At 37.0% G+C, this 21,164-nt stretch overlaps 1 protein-coding gene across 1 annotated transcript in view; it reads left to right on the top strand.

Moving 5' to 3' along the window:
* Positions 1 to 20,424, top strand: part of SGCZ (sarcoglycan zeta) — a 178,249-nt gene extending 157,825 nt beyond the window's left edge. Inside the window, exons 5-6 of the mRNA XM_059882313.1 lie at positions 10,606 to 10,729; positions 18,925 to 20,424. Of these exons, the coding sequence (XP_059738296.1) occupies positions 10,606 to 10,729; positions 18,925 to 19,122 (322 nt within the window). The 3' untranslated portion in view covers positions 19,123 to 20,424. The remainder of the gene's footprint in view (positions 1 to 10,605; positions 10,730 to 18,924) is intronic.
* The last annotated feature ends 740 nt before the right edge of the window (positions 20,425 to 21,164 follow it).

Below are 21,164 nucleotides of genomic sequence, written 5' to 3' on the forward strand. Positions count from 1 at the left end.
AATGAGTACCAACTCTATCTCTGGTACTGTCTTAAACATTTAGCAAGAAAAAGATACATCATACTCAAGTTCTGCTTAAGTCTGCATTTAGTAATTGCATCTTGCAACTTAAGAGTAAGAGAAGTCTGAATCATTTTCTCAGAATGTTGAGAATTCTAGAGATCTTGACCACTCATTTTCAAATTTGAGAATTGCAGAACACCTTAAAAACAAAATCTTGTTACATTTTTGGTATCTAAACACCAAAACTGAATTGCTTGGAAAACATAGGCAGAGGAATGACCAGTTCAACATTAATCCTTCTCTCTACTATAATCTCTGAGTACCCACTATGAAAACTCCTCTGCAATCCATTACTGTGATTACTATAATGCTATGAAAATGAACACAATTGTTCTTCACTAATTCCAGAGACTAATGACATAGAAATCCACAAGTTCTTCCAATACACGTGGGCTTCATTTTTCAACAGGCCTTTTAGAAATTATTTTTTAGTAAAATTGAATAAGTGTATGTTGTAAACTTTCCTCAGTGAAAGCTTGAAAATTTCAATAGAGAAGAAACTCAGGGCATCATTTAACTGTTGATACTCTGTTGTCAAAAGTCTATTTATATCCAGGTTTAGTCTGATTCGAGTCTCCTAATCTGAGCCCAGGGCATTCTAAAGGGATTCTAGGCTAGTTTGAGAAGTGGAGGGCAACTGGAGAAAATCAGTCCAACCAAAGACTGAAATTGTAAATGATCTAAATTCTTTTTCCTTATGATTTCTGGGCTTTAGTTTTGTTTAAAAGTTTTGTTTCCCTTTTCTAAATTTGGATTTCTTCTAATTTTATTGTTTATTTTGTACACTAGCTTATTTCGTTTGTTTTTTTTTTTTTTACTTTACAATATTGTATTGGTTTTGCCATACATCAACATGAATACGCCACGGATGTACACATATTATATTTTGAGTAAATAAAATGGGAACTTATGTTCTGAATTTTCTTCCAATTTTCTATTAGAAAATAGTCTCTAATTTATTCATATTTTTAATAGATAAATCTAGAAATTATTCTTACAGAGTTTGTTAAGTATCTAATGTTATTTCTTCAGTATGGAAGTCAATTTATTAAGCATCATTTATTAAATAACCTCATATTTTCCACCCCAAAATGATTGTTACAGCTTGTCAAATATTAACTTCTCATATATACTTGCCATTTGTTTTAGATTGTATTGTGTTTCATTGACCAAATTCTCTATTTATAATTTTGATATTTTAATTAAAATACCTTTATATTAAGTTCTAATTTTAAAAGGAGAATCTCCTACTTTACCTTCATTTAACAAATCTGACAACTGTCATACATATTTTTCCTCTAGAAATATTTTGACATAAAGTTTTAAGTTTCAAGAGACTCTACTGAGATTCTTGTTGGAATTTTGTTACATATGTTTATTATTTTGACATATTTGAATTTTCATAATATGGTAGTAAATATGAGTTTATTTTTATCCAGAAATACCTAAAACTCTTGAATTTCCAGGTAAACTATTAATATCAGATGTATTTTCTAGATACTTCTTTCCTGGAAATATTGTAAAATACAGACTTTGAATAATATAACATTTATATTAATACTGTGATTTAGCAATAGGAATTATATTTTTTCAGTATTCCTGTATGTCATTAATATCTGTATTATAGTCAATAATCATCAAACATTAGCATCAATTAACTTTTTTTATTTAGATTTTCATTGCACACAGTTTGACAAACTTTACCCCCCAAAACTGGATAATCCTGTAAGATCTGTGACCACACTTGCTTTCCCCACAACTTATTACAGACATTCTCAAGCATTCTACATGTTGTGCTTAGTCACTCAGTCATGTCAGATTCTTTGCAACCCATGGACTGTAGCCTGCCAGGCTCCTCTGTCCATGGGGATTTTCTGGGTAAGAATACTGGAGGGTGTTGCCATGCCCTTCTCCAGGGGACCTTCCCAACCCAGGGATTGAACCCATGTCTCCTGCATTACAGGTGGATTCTTTACCACTGAGCCACCAGGGAAGTCCATACTACATGTTAAGAGTATTTTACAGAAAGCACCTATACCCCCAGCTAGATTCTTCTAGTATCATTTTTCTCTATGTCTTTAATTATGTATACATTTCAACTATCCACCCACCGATATATCTTATTTTTATTCATTTGAGCTTGAGTTGTATAAATCTGTACACTTTTCCTTATCACTTCAGCATGTACATCATTAACTAGCTTTCAAGATCACTTACAGTTTCTTTCCTTTCATTGTAAAATAATTATGCAATGATATTCACAAAGCCTAAATGCATATTTGCTGGGTTTTGAAAAATGCATACACTTGTATAACCCAAAATTTTGTCAGATAAAAACATCATCACTCAAGAAAGTTCCCTCATTTCTTTCCTGGTAAATCCCTACCATGACCCACCAGAAGCAAACTCTATTCTCCTTTTATTTTTAACCCTATATTAGGTTTGGAGAAGGAAATGGCAATCCACTCCAGCACTCTTGCCTGGAAAATCCCATGGACGGAGGAACCTGATAGGCTACAGTCCATGGGGTCGCAAAGAGTCGGACACGACTGAGTGACTTCACTTTTTTTAGTACTAACATAAATTGATCATAGAAGATGCACTATTTTTTGTAAAATTTATTTCATTCCACACAGTGTTTTTGAGATCTATCCATGATGTTGTCTGTATCCCTTCTGCTTTATTGCTGATTGGCTGTATGAACATACAATATTTTATTTATGCATTTTCCTAATTGAAAGATGCATGGGCTGTATCTAGCCATGTTCAGTTATATATAAAAATGCCAGAACTTTCCAAAGTGGTTGTATCATTTAACTCTTTGTCAATGAAATTTCAGTTAACAGTCAAGCTAAGAAGAATTAATGAAAGGAAATCTTATTCAAGCCACACTAAAGATTATAATCCAGGAGACAAACTCTCAGAAGCCCTGAGAGCTATTCTGTCTGTCGGAAGGGGATGACACAGTCATGTACATTTTAAAGACACAGGATATACTGGTATTTTACATAAAGTTCACCAAAGACTAACAGGCCAAGTAAGTATAGTACAGGGCCTTCCTTGGTGGCTCAAATGGTAAAGAACCTGCCTGCAGTGCAGCAGACCCAGGTTCAATCCCTGTATCGGGAAGGTCCCTTGGAGAAGGGAATGGCAACCCATTCCTGATATCTCAGTTGGTAAAGAATCCGCCTACAATGCAGGAGACCCCGGTTTGATTTCCTGGGTTGGGAAGTTCCACTGGAGAAGGGATAGGCTACCCACTCCAGTATTCTCGGGCCTCCCTTGTGGCTAAGCTAGTAAAGAATGCACCTGCAGTGTAGAGACCTGGGTTTAATCCCTGGGTTGGGAAGATCCACTGGAAAAGGGAAAGGCTATCCAATCCAGTATTCTGGTCTGGAGAATTCCATGGACTATGTAGCCCGTGGGGTCGCAGAGTCAGACACGACTGAGTGACTTGCACTCACTCACTCACCAGTATTTCTCGTCTGGAGAATTCCATAGACATAGAAGACTGGCTAGCTATAGTCCATGGGGTTGCAAAGAGTTGGACACAACTGAGTAACTAACACTTTCACTTTTCACAAGCATAGTACATGGGGAGCAGCAAGTCATTATGACCCCCTACAGATACGGGAAAAAATGGTATTCTTTTAAGAGGTTACATAGCTAATGTCAGAAGAAGGAAAGACAAAGATCTTCCTATGGAGCAGGCACTCCCACCTTTGAGGTGCTCTGGTTAACATGAGGCACAGATGTACACTTCACTTTAGGAACAGAGGGAGGAGGCCCAAGCTAAGAGAGAGAATTTTACTTTTAAACTTTCTTGTCCTTCTTTAAAATACAAATTTTATTTCATCATCTTCCATCAAATATGAAAGAGAATTTCATGTTTCACATGTTCACTAACATTTAGTATTAGCAATTTTATTAATTCAAGCCATTCTGGTGGCTGTTCTGTGGAATTTCACATTATTAATTTGCTATTACTTGATAATTAATATTAATCACTTTTTCATATAATATGGAACAACCATGTATATCCTTTAATGAAGCATTTATTCAAATTTTTCTCCGTATTTTAATTTTGTTCTTGTATTTTTATCTCTGAGCTGGACTATTATTTATATATCTAGGAACTAGTCCTCTGAAGTTACCCCTCAATATAGGGATCATATATGCATTTTATTGATGGTAATTTTGAAAGGCAGATTTTCATCTTGAAGGTATCTAATGTATCATTTTAAATATTTACTAGTTACTGCTTTTTGTGGCCTAAAAGTGTTTTGCCTACTCCCAAGTCACAAAGATGCTTTTCTTTAAAAGCCTTCTTTTTTAGCTTTTAATTTTGATAACTGTGTGGCATAAATTGAGGTTTATTTTGTCTATATAGAGATCAATTATTTCAGCACCATTTGTTGAAAAGACTTTGCTTTTTCTCATTGAATCACTTTACTGACTTTGTTAAAACTCAGAAGCTCATACATGTAACTATTTCTGGGTCTCTATTTGATTCTGATTTTCTATTTGTTATCCTTATGTCAGGTCAGCACTATCTTGTTTACTGTAGCTTTGCAATAGTTTTTAAGTTCTCCAACATTGTTGTTCTTTTTTAAAGATTGCTATGAATATTCTAAAGTATCTGCAGTAGCTAAATAATCCTGATAAAATGACTCGATCACACTAAAATTCAAAGACTTTCTAGGTAAAATATAGATTATTAGAGTGCTGATATTGAGTGCAATGGAGACCAAACATGTAAATTAAAGTTTTTCAGAAATATTTCCATTTCTTATTAGAGTGCATTTCACAGTGCTGGTGGGATGATTAAAAGATCATCCATGTAAAGTTTTAAGTACAGAATAAGTTCCCAGTATTAGCTTTTAGTATATTACTATAAATAGATGGCTAACAAACTAATGAAGAACAGATTTAATGATGTTTTGCCATGAATAAAATCTTTTATATTTCAGGTGCTCTGTAATTTTATTTATTAGGTAACTGAGCCTCAGTGAGGTTAACTGGATTTAAAATTTCTAGTACAATCTGTGAGATTTTTATTCAAAGTCCTATGTTTAATTTTTTCATTAGAGTGATGCAACTCTTACATGTAATAATTGTGTCTGTGAGTTTATACCTGAATTTCCTATACTGCTTCTGGAAAATAACTTATATTACTTTTAAATAACTTATAATACTGCATCCTTTAAATAACTTATATTATTGCATACTATAGTATGTAGCCACACTTTCAATAAAAGAAATTCTTTTCTATATACTGCACTTTATAATACAGCCTCTAGAAGTACCCAACTTTCTAGTAAAGACCTGTGAAAATATTATTTATAAAATAGTCAATGAAATATGTTGTTACACAATCATTAAATCCTTTTTTATAAGGTAGGATAACTGGTAATATCATAACTACATTTTATTTTCTTTAAATTTTGTATCTACATCTGCTTGTTCTATAATGTTCTTTGGATAATTAATATTATGATCATATGCTTGCTTGAATGCAGAACGTTTTAAAAATGCCTCATGCTTAAATGCAAAGATCATTTTCTGTTGTTAGAATTCATGAAGTTTAACACTTGCATTCTAGATGGCAATATGGAGAAGGCAATGGCACCCCACTCCAGTACTCTTGCCTGGAAAATCCCATGGACGGAGGAGCCTGGTAGGCTGCAGTCCATGGGGTCGCTAAGAGTCAGACACGACTGAGCGACTTCACTTTCACTTTTCACTTGCATGCATTGGAGAAGGAAATGGCAACCCACTCCAGTGTTCTTGCCTGGAGAATCCCAGGGACAGGAGAGCCTGGTGGGCTGCCATCTATGGGGCCGCACAGAGTCGGACACGACTGAAGCGACTTAGCAGTAGCAGTTATACACCGCTCATGAAAAATGTGTTTTTTTCCCCATTCAACAAGTGAAAGACCTAGAGATGATGTGCAGGTTTAGTTAGGTAATGGGTCTACATGTAAATGTAAGTAGACATGTAATTATTAACACTGGATGATTCAGATTAATACATACATCTGTAAATGCTCACAGTGAATCTATGCCACTCACAATGCTGTTAATTTGAAGATTTTAGTTCTCCATATACATTGTGGCTGGAGAAGGAAATGGCAACCCACTCCAGTATTCTTGCCTGGAAAATCCCATGGACAGAGGAGCCTGACAGGCTATAGTCCTTGGGGTCACAAAGTGTCAGACAAAACTGAGAGACTAACATACCTATACATTGTGGTTGCGCTATGAAATTTTTCTCCCCCAAATTTAACTTATTTGCTTATGCTAAACAGTCAGGCAAGCTCATAAAAAATAGTTTGCAGCTTACTTTTATTTTCATGTTCATAAGAAATATTTGACTACCACAATGTATTCCTTTGAAAATAGAATTATGAAATCCTCCAAATAGTCTAATAAAATTTTAATATATACTCTACCTACATATTCTCCATAATTAAAGTTCCTAATGTATATTACTCATCTGAATGATGGATACTATATAAAACAGTGCTTTTTTAATAAAAATTTATATCATTCCTTAGTGATCACTAGTTTTAATTTTATCAAGCTTAGCAAAGCATACAGTAGAAATCTATTTAATTCAAAATCTTAATCACCTTCAGAACCTGAAGGATTTATCCATACTGTAAAATTGTCATTTTTTTTTATGTTTTATGTACCACTTGGTAAGTTATTGGAGAAGGAAATGGCAACGCAATATGTATGACATATATCATATAGCAGGCATATTGGCTTCCCTGGTGGCTCAGTCAGTAAAGAGTCTGCTTGCAATGCAGGAGACCTGGGTTTGAGCAGGTATATATGTAGTCCTTGATAAGTTTTTTTTAATGCATTTTTATATTTTATATATATATATATATCACATAGCATGTTTTCTGTATCCCTTGACCCCTTGATAAGTTTTTAATATATATGGCAGGTCAACCCATTCCAGTATTCTTGCCTGGAAAATTCCATGGAAGAAGAGCCTGGTGGGCTATAGTCCATGAGTCACAAAGTGTTGGGCATGACTGAGCACACGCACACACATATTGTCTTAGGGTACAAAATTAGCTTCATAAGAAATGAAAATATCCCCCCAAAACTTTAATTTCCATGTTTGGTCTCCATTGCCCTCAATATCAGACACTAAGTCCCCAGTCTATTCAGCTCTGTGGCGGTTGCATCATTGAGCCAAGACGCCTGCACTGCCAAAGCGCTTATCTGGGCTGACATTTGGTCGTCGGTAGCCTCGTGATCCAACTGCCAATTCCCAAGATGTTCTCCTTAGGATCACCAAGTCCTCAGTCACTGCAGGTCACTAGTCCTTTCTCTTTTGAGGATCCATGGTCTCTTCTCAGTTATCCCGAAATATCCCTCTCTCCTGAGATCTCTAACACCTAAAGAAGGTCCCACAACCTAGAAAATGACCTCAGGTAGCAGAGTACAGAGAGCCATTCAAGACCAATTCTGTTCATTTCTCTTCAAATCTTCTCTAGCCTGTGAAACAAGAAAACAGTTCTCCAACTAGTGAAATAAACAACAAGGTCTCATGGGTATTGGCCTTCTCCTCTGTTTTTATTTATGTTCTGAATCATTTTCAACACAATACATAGCTGGTTTTTTTTTTCCAACTCAAAATGTTTATAACATTAGGAAATTCAAGATTTTTAACAGTTTATCTGCTCTGTTATCCACAATGTATTGCAAAGGATGACGCTTAATGAATGGGGGAATGGTTTAGGGTGCAAGGAAATGGGACAAGGGAGGAAATCCCCTTATATTTCAGAATACTATCCCATTACATTCTTATTTCCCTGAATCAATTTAAGAAATTTCTTACAATCCTATAAGGAAGCAGGCATATTTACAGAAGATAAAATTGAAGTTTATTGCTGCTGGCTTACTTTCCTGAACCCAGGTCTGGCCAGCTCTCTGTCTTTACTGTTTCTTTGAATTGTTGTTGTTGCTGAATCACTAAGTCCTGTCTGAGTCTTTGCTTCTTTGAATAGGGTTCCCCTAAGTCAAGGCTAGCAAAACACTCTAAGGCAACACTGTAAATGAGTTCCTAGGTCTAAAATGAAGATGAAGACAATAAACATTTTTTTAATTAAATAATTTGAAATTCTAATTAAATTAATTAAAAATTAGAAATTCTAATTAAATAATTAGACATTAAAGAAAGCTGAGTGCCAAAGAATTGATGCTTTGAACTGTGGTGTTGGAGAAGACTCTTGAGAGTCCCTTGGACTGCAAGGAGATCCAACCAGTCCATCCTAAAGGAGATCAGTCCTGCATATTCATTGGAAGGACTGATGCTGAAGCTGAAACTCCAATACTTTGGCCACCTGATGCGAAGAACTGACTCATTGGAAAAGACCCTGATGCTGGGAAAGATTGAAGGCAGGAGAAGGGGATGACAGAGGATGAGATGGTTGAATGGCATCACCGACTCGATGGACATGAGACTGAGCAAGTTCCGAAAGTTGGTAATGGACAGGGAAGCCTGGCGTGCTGCAGCCCACCGCGTGACGAAGAGTCCAACACAACTGAATGACTGAACTGAACTGAATTAGTAAGGATGAGAATGGAAAAACTCAAAAGCCCAGAAGGACTTAATATATTTTAATGTGCTAGTAGAAATATGGTACAAAAAATGTTCACACTTAACAGAGATATTTTACTGTCAAATATCAGTATCCTACTCCCTTAACCTTATAAACTAAACCATATCAATTATTTGATAAAATAACCCCAAGTTCATTGAGTTGTGTTTCCTTAGTTGTCAGATTTATAATCTGTTTCAGAACATTAATCCATGTTAGTTAAATTCTTACCTGACTTCTGTTTGAGTGGTTCAGTCATGTCTAAACATACGTAATTACAGTTAATGTTATAGGTAATTACCAAATAGAAATAGTAATGGTCTCAGATGCACCATTTAAGATGGAGTATATTTGGGGGTGTATTATAGGACATCACATAAATATACATTTAAATATTGAGATTTTGAAATTTAGATGCTATGTACAAAGTACAAGGATTATGAATCAAAAAACTTATGAGTAATTCTTTTTGAAGTTTGCAAATATTCTATGAAAACATGTGATTTGTGTTTAAAGAAAAACCAAACAGACATTTCTTTTATATATATATATAAAATCAAGGACTTCCCTGGTGGCTCAGATGGTAAAGAATCTGCCTGCAGTCCTGGAGACCCAGGTTTGATCTGGGGTCAGGAAGATCCCCTGGAGAAGGAAATGGTAACCCACTGCGGTGTCCTTGCCTGGGAAATCCCATGGATAGAGGAGCCTGGTGGGCTATATTCCATGGGGTTGCCAAGGGTCGGACATGACTGAGTGACTAATACTTTCATATAATCAAAACCTGCCGCCTCCAGGGATTTTGTGAAGATATCCCAAAGACCCAGAAATCAAAGTTTCAAAGTTTCTCTGGTGAGTGGAAAAATGTTTAAAGCATCAAAATCACTTCTAAGTGCCGGCTCTAGTCCTTCAATATCACTTTCAAGTCTTTAAGTTCAACTTTATTACTGAGAGAGATAGCAAGCTGATCTTCAGTGCTCAAACTATTCCATGAGGTTGTCTCTGCAAATCTGTTCTCAGTCTGTAACCTCCAAGGAGACCAGTTACTCTGGATGATGGTGAAGGTGAATCTGAAGGAACTTTTGTTCTGAAGTCCCGTGGTCAACAGAATGCAGGCAATCGCAGCCCCAGAGCAGAGCTATTATCCAAAATGACCCACTCCAGGATAAGATCTCTTATCACACCGAGTGCTTTCTATGACTGTTTTCTTGCTTCTGTATTTTACCTCCATTTGCTCTTTCTCTAGGTTTATATTTGAAGATAATTTTGAAATGCCTTCCAACTATCCTTTTTGCAGCCTATCTAAAACACTTGTGTCTCACCCCTCGTTTAATTTTTCTTTCTCAGACTAATGTCTTTCATTCTGAGGACATTTTCTCGGGCTAATAGAGGTCAGTTGATGTAGGAAATATCTTATCTTCATTTTAATTAATTTCTAAAAGTGTAAAGAGCCCTTTGAGAATTTTTTAGTTTACAGAACTTTGGGCACACTTGAAAGTTCACAATAGTAAAGATTTTCGTTAAAACTCATCTTAGCAAGGCAATTGGGGGATAGTTACATGCTAACTTGCTACAAATTTACTTCTTAAAACTCCATCATTAATATCAAAAATGTATAAAAGATTTAAACTGGTAAACTTATCACGACCTACTTTTTATGGGCATTGTGAAGGGAAACAACACAGGAAACTGTTACTAAATCGTTATACAAATGAGACTAAAGAATTGATGCAAACAATTGAAGAATTTCATAAAGAGCCAAAAAATAGAGAATACAATAAAAAATCTTTGTAAAACCCATTTTAGATTTTTTTTTTTAATGGCAAGCATTGGTATTTATGCCTGCCTGTTGGTTTTAGTTGACTAGCATTATATTTTCAATATTAAGGTTTTTGGGATTTTGTTTTCTGTTAATGTTTTTTTAGGCTCGAATCACCAACCAGGTCCTTGATAATGGAAGCTCCTCGGGGGGTCCAGGTGAGTGCTGCAGCTGGAGACTTCAAGGCCACCTGCAGGAAGGAGCTGCATTTGCAGTCCACAGAGGGGGAGGTAAGTTCTGAGGAGCAGACACTGGCCCTTTAATCTGGGGGCGGGGGTGGGGGTGCATGTGCTTCTTATCATATTACAAGCTTATGGTTCCCGGGGAAGCATAAGGAACTACTTCATAAGATCATAAGAGGGCTCAAATTATGAAAATATGAATACTTCTTGAATATGAGACTGGGTAAACCAAATATTATTTTCATAAGTCAAAGTTTTTTGGTTTTTTTTTCTACCGAAAAATACTCATTCATAAGTTGATTGCAAGTTGGGCACTAAGTTCCTGCAATTTTAAAATCAACAGATGAACAGAACGAACACCAAGATAATACCCAGAATGAAGGCGATCTTTGCTATCTTTGTTCTGTGTTGGTCTTCAACAAGTTTTTCCACAAAGTGCTTTGAAAGTTCGTGTGTTTGTTTCGGTAGAAAGAGTACCTATGTTTTTCTAAAAGAGAAACACAAGTCACAAGTTTATTTTGCTATTTCGCGCAGTTATTTCCCAGATAAAGAGATACGTGATGGTTTTCTTTCGTGTCACTTTATTTCGCCCAAGAGTCTGTTTAAAGTTGGTTGTCCTCATTCCTTTAAAGAACCTTGCTTTCTCTCACTGCGAGATTCACCCCTTTGTCTTCGGCTTTCCACTGGAATGTGATAGGCACATACTTGTTTTGTCTACTTTACTTTCTGTATACATTGTGACCATAATGTCTGCAGAATCACATTTTTGTCCATTTTGGAAATTCCTCAGCATTATGTCTTCAGATATTCCCTCTCCCCTGTTTCTCTAGCTCTCTAGGCCTTTTTCAGAAGCTCTGAAGATATGTCTGTTCATTCTCTTAACCTTCCACATCCCTTAGCCTCACCTCTTCACTTCTATTTCTTTATTACCCTGTGCCTCACTCTGTGTGTTTATTCAGATCTACATGCCCCAGTTCCTACTCAGTGTCTAATCTCTCTTTCAATCCCTCCATCAAGCTTTTAATTTTAGTAATTTTGTCATTCATTTCTAAGATTCTCATCTCTTGTTTTTGTTGTTGTTCAAATCTGCTTGGACATCTTGGTAGTTGCTCTCATTTGCTTTTAATTCTACCTTAATTATTTCAAAACCTGATACATAATGCATATAGATTCTGTATATTTTTGTCATAATTCCCAAAGTCCTTGAAGGCCTAAATCTGTTGTGATGCTATTTCTACCAGTTACTTCCCTTAATAGTTTATTTCTTCATATGCTTTTTTTTTTTTTAATTGAGTTTATAAAGGCCAAGCTGAGAAGGAAAAGCATGGAAGGGTGATTTGAGAGAGATGCTCTAGAGCATTTCGGACCTTCTTACATGTAAAGATGAGGGCAGACATGAATAGAATCTACCACAGCAAGAGAGAAATCTTTCTTAAATATCTCACATCTTTTTTAAAGCATTGTTTTTGTCATGTTAATTATTTCATTCAAATCTGCTTTATTGACTATGCCAAAGCCTTTGACTGTGTGGATCACAATAAACTGGAAAATTCTTCAAGAGATGGGAATACCAGACCACCTGATCTGCCTCTTTAGAAATTTGTATGCAGGTCAGGAAGCAACAGTTAGAACTGGACATGGAACAACAGACTGGTTCCAAATAGGAAAAGGACTTCATCAAGGCTGTATATTGTCATCCTGTTTATTTAACTTATATGCAGAGTACATCATGAGAAATGCTGGACTGGAAGAAACACAAACTGGAATCAAGATTGCCGGGAGAAATATTAATAACCTCAGATATGCAGATGACACCACCCTTAGGGCAGAAAGTGAAGAGGAACTCAAAAGCCTCTTGATGAAAGTGAAAGTAGAAAGTGAAAAAGTTGGCTTAAAGCTCAACATTCAGAAAACGAAGGTCATGGCATCCGGTCCCACCACTTCATGGGAAATAGATGGGGAAACAGTGGAAACAGTGTCCGACTTTATTTTTCTGGGGTCCAAAATCACTACAGATGGTGACTGCAGCCATGAAGTTAAAAGACGCTTGCTCCTTGGAAGGAAAGTTATGACCAACCTAGATAGCATATTCAAAAGCAGAGACATTACTTTGCCAACAAAGGTTCATCTAGTCAAGGCTATGGTTTTTCCTGTGGTCATGTATGGATGTGAAAGTTGGACTGTGAAGAAGGCTGAGTGCCGAAAAATTGATGCTTTTGAACTGTGGTGTTGGAAAAAACTCTTGAGAGTCCCTTGGACTGCAAGGAGATCCAACCAGTCCATTCTGAAGGAGATCAGCCCTGGGATTTCTTTGGAAGGAATGATGCTAAAGATGAAACTCCAGTACTTGGCCACCTCATGCGAAGAGTTGACTCATTGGAAAAGACTCTGATGCTGGGAGGGATTGGGGGCAGGAGGAGAAGGGGATGATAGAGGATGAGATGGCTGGATGGCATCAGTGACTCGATGGACGTAAGTCTGAGTGAACTCCAGGAGTTGGTGATGGACAGGGAGGCCTGGCGTGCTGCGATTCATGGGGTCACAAAGAGTCAGACACGACTGAGTGACTGATCTGATGATCTGATCTGATTCATAATGAATCATCTCATAATAAGTATTGATGGTTATTAATCTCCATTCCACTCCTATTTATGCTCACTTTACTTATGTTCTCATATTCAAAGTATCAGCAGGATCCTTGAATTTAACTACATTTTAAGAATTAATTGTGAATTGAGTATTATGCTATACATAAGTTATAGCCAAAGGTTTTCAGCTGCGGCCATTTTTTATATTGATAAAATAAAGATACAGAAAAGTACATCATTTTCTATTAGAATAAAATAGCATGTAATTTTTCTAAGAAGAGGTAGAAATTATGTAAAATCTTTCTCTTTGCTTTATTGACTATGTCACAAAAAAGCAGATCAACCAATTAACAATATAGAAAAATATGAAGTCCCTACCCTTCAGTCAGTTCAGTTCAGTTGCTCAGTCGTGTCTGACTCTCTGCGACCCCATGAATCGCAGCACGCCAGGCCTCCCTGTCCATCACCAACTCCCAGAGTTCACTCAAACTCACGTCCATCGAGTCGGTGACGCCATCCAGCCATCTCATCCTCTGTTGTCCCCTTTTCCTCCTACCCCCACTCCCTCCCAGCATCAGAGTCTTTTCCAATGAGTCAACTCTTCGCATGAGGCAGCCAAAGTACTGGAGTTTCAGCTTCAGCATCATTCCTTCCAAAGAACACCCAGGGCTGATCTCCTTTAGAATTGACTGGTTGGATCTCCTTGCAGTCCAAGGGACTCTCAAGAGTCTTCTCCAACACCACAGTTCAAAAGCATCAGTTCTTTGGTGCTCAGCTTTCTTCACAGTCCAACTCTCACATCCATACATGACCACAGGAAAAACCATAGCCTTGACTAGACGGACCTTTGTTGGCAAATTAATGTCTCTGCTTTTGAATATGCTATCTAGGTTGGTCGTAATTTTCCTTCCAAGGAGTAAACATCTTTTAATTTCATGGCTGCAGTCACCATCTGCAGTGATTTTGGAGCCCCAAAAAATAAAGTCTGACACTGTTTCCACTGTTTCCCCATCTATTTCCCATGAAGTGATGGGACCAGATGCCATGATCTTCGTTTTCTGAATGTTGAGCTTTAAGCCAACTTTTTCACTCTTCTCTTTCACTTTCATCAAGAGGCTTTGAGTTCCTCTTCACTTTCTGCCATAAGGATGGTGTCATCTGCATATCTGAGGTTATTGATATTTCTCCCCTACCCTTAGATAGTACTTAAATTCACTAAGATCAGAACAAAAATTGTATTGAGGTAGCCCAAATAAGTAAGAAGAAAACTGCACACACAGTTGTACACTGCAAAAGTTTTGACCATCTCAGACATAGTTTTGCAAGGAATTTCAAATTCAGCTCTGAAAACATCATGAATGACAATTGTATGTGAAATACTGAAAGTGTAGTAAAACATATGTGATGCAGTAACTTAATAACATATATGTTACAAGATGACAGAGGAAGGAGAAATCAATTTTTACTTTCCAAACTAATTAAATATTCTGCTACAGCAATAGGTCTGATTTCAACAGGTAAGAAAGAAATAAATAAATGTCTTCTCTCATTCTTGTTGAGAGAAGACAGTGAGCCTTAACTGAAAAGCTCAGGGATGTTAGTCTGACTGCCTGGAAGAGTTTCAGAGTGAATGGAATATATAGTTTATAGGGCAATATGGAATAAAAATATCAGTTTTAGAAGCTGGGAAGTGAGCAGTGTCACAGTAGCTGCCTTACGCAGAACAGATAGAGGTGTGAGCGGGTCCGTCCTAGTTGCTGAAGCCTGGAGAAGATGGAAGGTTTGCAAAGAATATACAACACTCCATTTTACTTCATAACTTGCTTTTCTGTCTCAAATCCAGAAAACATTATTTTCCCTCTCCTTTCTTTCTTTTTCTATTTTTTATGTGGAAATCCATTGTTTATTCAATCATATACCCTTTTGTGGAAGGATGTTATATCTGTAAGGCTAACTCAAAATTCAGGATTTTATTATAAAAATTCACTAGAATTAGACTGTTTATAAGCATTTTCTTCTTTTTCTCTTTTTTCTTTGTTCCTTTTCTTATGTAATTTTACATTATTATTGAGGTAAAAGTTGTATATAACATTGTATACATTTCAGGTGTACACCATCATAATTTGACATCTGTATACACTACAAGGCTACCCACTCCAGTATTCTGGCCTGGAGAATTCCATGGACTATAGTCCATGGGGTCACAATGTGTCAGACATGACTGAGCAACTTTCACTTCACTTCATACACTACAAAATAATCACCACCAAAGGGCCAGTTATCATCCATACCCATATAATTAGTTCGGTTGAGTTGCTTAGTCATGTCCGATCCTTTGCGACCCCATGGACTGCAGCACACCAGGCTTCCCTGTCCGTCACCAACTCCCGGAGCTTGCCCATGTCCATCGAGTCGGTCATGCTATCCAACCATCTCATCCTCTGTTGTCCCCTTCTCCTCCTGCCTTCAGTCTTTCCTGTTGGCTAAAAAGTTCATTCAGGTTTTTCTGTAAGATGTTATGGAACAAACACGAACAAATTTTTAAGCAACCAGTAAACCACTCTTTTTTCTCTTTCAAATATCCTATTAATTTTAATTTGTCTATTAATAAAAGCTACTTCCCATAAGTGGGTGAGGCTACAGTGTGGATATCAGAAGTTTATGGAATTAAGTATTCTCATGTAGCTAAATATTGTCTAGTGCATGCATGCTAAGCTGTTTCCGTCATGTCTGACTCTGTGCAACCCTAGGGACTATAGCACTCCAGGCTTCTCTACCCGTGGGATTCTCCAGGCAAGAACACCGGAGTAGGTTGCCATGTTCTCCTCCAGGGTATCTTCCCAACCCAGGGATCAAACCTGCATCTATTACATCTCCTGCACTGGCAGGCAGGTTCTTTACCACTAGCACCAACTGGGAAGCCCAAGAACTGGAGGGCATTGCTGGAGCTAAACTGAAGCAGGTCACACAGGAGGTTCCAGGCTAACTCCATTAATGAGGCCACCATAGATAGGCTTGCTTTCTGAGCTGCTACCTGAATGCCCTGCTTGTGTAAAAATAGCTACTCTCCACATTTATTCAGTCAGGCTACACCAAGGGAAACACAATCAGTTTCAAACTATAAAACTCAGCAATGTGGCCTGGTGTCAGCAAGCCTCTGAAAGCCACTGGGATTGGCAGTAGCACCTGTTTCTATGCTTACTAAGGAAATGAGGCCCAACATTTATCCCCCAAAATGTGTTGTCATTTTCTTTTGCTTATTTTTGTACACTTTTAACTTTTGCATCAGGGGAAAAGAAAATCTCCTTAAAAAAATAGAAGTCCTTTCTTTCTGTTTGCTTTCTGGTCACTTAACCTGGAAAAAATTATGATGTAATAAAATGTCAGCATTTGATACCTACAAACAAAACCTTTAATTATGCTTTCTTAACTTTGAATGCTGTTGGTAAAGGCAATCATTTTTACTTCATAATTTATCCATTTATTAAAAAACTATTTGTATTTATGGAAGCTATACGTGCAAGGTCAAACACTGTGAAGTTATAAAAAAAATCAGACTTCATGAAGGTCATGGTTTCTTAGGGAAAGTAATATATCAATATGACTATAAAACATCAAGCGATGAACCAAAAAGATATTAATAAAATGCCACGTGAGAACCAAATAAGAAGTCTTTCCATCTTGGGGCACTAGGGGAAGGTCCATGGAGGATGAAACATGAACTGGGTTTTGTTGGAGGCTGAGGATTTTAGCCTAGAGGAGAGAGACATGTACAAGTGCAGGAAAGCATTCTATCCTGCAACTGGCACCAACATGATTCTATTCACTGTTCTCTAATCTTGAACCAATGACAGGCCATGCCCTAACAGATATTTCTTGCAAATAAGAGAAGGAAACAATGAATTAATGCACACTTAGTATAGTGTTAGAAAGGGACTGTTACTATAGAGCTAAGTACAGCTGGTAAGGAGAGATGACTGGATTTGTGTCACTTTAATAGGGAGGTTAGGAAAGTCCTCTTTTAGCAGCTGACCTTTTTTAGTAGAGACCTGAACAAATATGCTCACATCTAAAGTTTATCTGAAATATACACGTCTATGGTATAGGAATTATTTTTCTGGCTTATTCTAAATGTGTCATAGATTTCTATATTTCAAAAAAAAATTTTTTAATATATAAAAAACGAGGCAAACAGGGGAAATCTCCCTCCTATCCCTGTTCTCTGTTTAGTCACTAAGTCGTGACCAACTCTTTTGAAACCCCATGGACTATAGCCCACCAGGCTCCTCTGTCCATGGGATTCTCCAGGCAAGAATACTAAAGTGAGTTGCCATTTCCTCCTCCAGGTGATCTTCCCAACCCAGGGATCAAACTCATGTCTCCTGTGTTAGCAGGCAGATTCTTTACCACTGAGCCACCAGGGAAGCCCTCACCCCTGTTTTCTAACCACCCCATTAATATCTATCCTCACTCATAAATATCTGGAGAAAAATTTTTCAGGCTAGGAACAGAAGGAATTAAAAATCCCTGAGGCCAGAGTTGTTCTGGTATGTTTGAGAAAATGTGAGAGCTCCAGTAAGAAGAATGAAAGGAAATGATATTAGAAAGATAGGCCAGATCTTATAGGACTTGTGGACCGTGAAAAGTAATCAAGATTCATTTTAAGTGTGGTGGAGGCCATTAAAGAATTGTGAGCATGATATGACATGATTTGATTTGTGTTTCTTCGAAGGTCACTCCAGCCTTTTGTACAATAGACTACAGGAGGACAAGAATGGCCCCTGGGAGGCCAATTAGGGGGCTAGTGCAAGAGTCCTAGTAAGAAATGATTAGGACTCAGGATGAAGGCAAAAGGTGTCGAAAATGGAGTATTCCTTTATTTTCCTGTCAATTTAGAGATGCCTGTAGGCAATAATTAGCTACATAACAATAGAATCAAGACATAGCTAGAAAGAGTCCAGTTTCTTTGCTCATTCAAATTCATGATCTAACGTTCCTTTCTTTGGATGGTTCCTCATGCATGTCAGAACGATATGATCGCTGGCCCGGAAAGTGTTGAGTCCATGATTTGAAATAAGTGAAGTAATTTTGCAAGTTAGAAGATTTAGCAGCTTAGGTGTTAAGTACAGGTAATATATTTTTTCATGGAGATGTCAAACCTGATTATATTTAATTACCTCTTGTTTATTGTGCACTTTATCTACTTGATGTCTACTGTGAGTCAACATGATTTTATGAGTACTTTTTAAAAAATTAAACCAGAGAGTCAAAATTTTTTAAATTAATTGTCCATCACTTCACTAATGGCATGTCCTTAACCATCCTTATTTCTCTGTATATTCTTTAGACTGGCAAGATTAAGTGAAATTAAGAGACAGTCAAAATCATTCATTTTCTGGGTCGTTTGAATAACTGGATTGGCCCCCTAAGCAGATTGTACCATCTTGTTTTTCCGATTGAAGACTCTCTGAACGCACCACGTGTCAAAGGCTGGGGTGGCGGGTTGTACCGCAGGAATACAATTTGTTGGTTTCACAAAGCTTGGCAGCTAAACCTGCAGAATTGTTTGTCCTGTGGTCTTATTAGACCATGTTGTAGAGTTCTTAAGAATATAGAATGCTAAAAGGAAGTAAAATGTGGTTTCTTTCCCCCTAGATATTTTTGAACGCGGATACGATCCGGCTGGGAAACCTGCCGACCGGCTCCTTTTCCCCTTCTTCACCGAGTTCCTCCTCCCACTCTAGGCAGACAGTGTATGAACTGTGTGTCTGCCCCAACGGCAAACTGTACCTGTCTCCAGCCGGGGTCGGGTCCACGTGTCAGTCCAGTAGCAACATCTGCTTGTGGAGCTGAAGTGACTGATCTCTCCTCACACCAGAATAGCCTTCTGTTCCCGTCCGTCTGCTTCACAGTTCTGCTCCGTTTCCCTCGTGATCAGTCCAGAGCTTCTCCAAATGGTCCACAGAGCACCTCCTTCCGGGGTAAGCAGGGAGTCTGGCCACCTTCCCCCTCGATTTTCTGTGCTGCTCGACCCGGCGAGTGTGAGTGACAGAACAGTGGAAGAACCATCTTCAGCAGGAAAACTGGATCATAATCTTTGCTCAGAAGGGTGAATAACATAGGTGCCTTTGCTACATGAAGTGAAGCACACAGTTTTAGATTTTTGCAGGACCTGGATATGGACTGCACATATATACATTTACATAGATGAAATTCCCAGTATCCAATGGCAAGATGACATGGTTAACCCTGTAAGAAAACTAATTCTACAGTCTGAAAGCACAATTTTCCATTCATCTTTTTGGATGTAAACTTTTATCCCCGAATTTTAAAATTTTAAAGCATTATGTAATGCTTGCTTTACTAAAAATTCAATTCAATACATGGTTTTTAACAATACAAGACAGAATCCCACCCTGAATTTTATTCGTTTCTTTAAATTCAATGTGTTGTTACTCTTTGTCTACTAAGTCTAGAATTTTGTACATTAGGTAATTTTGAAAGCTCTCAGCAATAGAATCTTTACAGAATTAACAAAATACCATCATACCATCATTTGTCAGATCTGAATGGCCTGATGTAGTATTTACTTGGCTATTGCATGTGACGTATTTGCTTTTAACAAAACATCTAATTTATTGCAATATAAGATAGGCTTAAGAGGGACATACTGATGGTATAGAATCCATCTTTTTTTTTTAATTGACATAATATCCACTAGGTTCTAATAGTACAATTTTTGTTTGCTTCATTCACTTTATACTTAACTCAGACTGCTAAAATTCAAACATCCTAAATAAAAACTACTGTGATGCCTAATGCTGAGAATGAATTCACTTTCCATTGGAATATCATCTACAGAATTATATCTATGTATTTTTTATTGGAGATTAAGACTTAAGGATGGTAGAAATTAAAAATCCCTGCTTAAACAGTAAAACATACAACTGTTAGAAAACATGTTGAAAATGTGTTTACTCCATCAGATTCTTATTTTAAGGAATTTAGTCACATTCCCTTGCAGCTGTTAATATTTAATTATTTATATTAGACTGTTAAGCTACCCTGACATCAGAACATAGTTTCTTCCATCCTCCAGTGCTTATTTTTGTAAATTCACTCCTAATAAATAACTCCAAAATACTGTAGGTTCACTTTCCACAACACTCCTTAATTCAAATTCTTGCAATTTACAGAATCCAAGAATAGAAAATTGTATTAAATAGTTCCTACTATGGGAAGGTGACTTGATTACTATAAGGTAAGTCTTTGATTTTCACATGTCAATCCATCTTTCTCCCCAATACACACTATATTACAGGTGTGTGGAAGTTTCATTGTGGGGGTCCATGACTGTAGAAACTTTGGAGTTCAGGGCTCTGTGGCACAGCGTGAAGTTGGAGATTGGAACTTGCAGAAATAATTTGATTAGTTGAAGAAGATATTCAAGTAATGCAAGCAACAAAGTGAACCCTTTGACCAGAATTATATTCTTTGGACAATGTCACATATCAAATATCTGAAAAGGCTCCATTTCACTAATTGTATTCTGTACTAGGCAAAGTCAGAAAGCTAGTACAATTTTATTGCTTTTAAAATAGAACTTGTGTCGGGTGTTATTATATAAAACATTAAGTCAATATTGGAGTAAAAATAAGAAGTGAAATTGCTTAAAAAGTCATATCCTAACATATGAGTTTATTTAAGGTAAAACATTAGAATTTACTGTGATAAACTTTCACATTGGTTTTTGCATAATACTCAAATTCTAACATGAAAATTTTTGAGAAATTATGGGTGCTAATCACTGTATTATGGACCTTTTAGGAAAATACTATTTATTAATTTGAGGCATATTCAAATTATAAACATCCCTAAATTAAAACAGAAGGTTT

Source organism: Bos taurus, chromosome 27 (assembly GCF_002263795.3).
Source record: "Bos taurus isolate L1 Dominette 01449 registration number 42190680 breed Hereford chromosome 27, ARS-UCD2.0, whole genome shotgun sequence".
In the NCBI taxonomy this organism is placed as follows: domain Eukaryota; kingdom Metazoa; phylum Chordata; class Mammalia; order Artiodactyla; family Bovidae; genus Bos; species Bos taurus.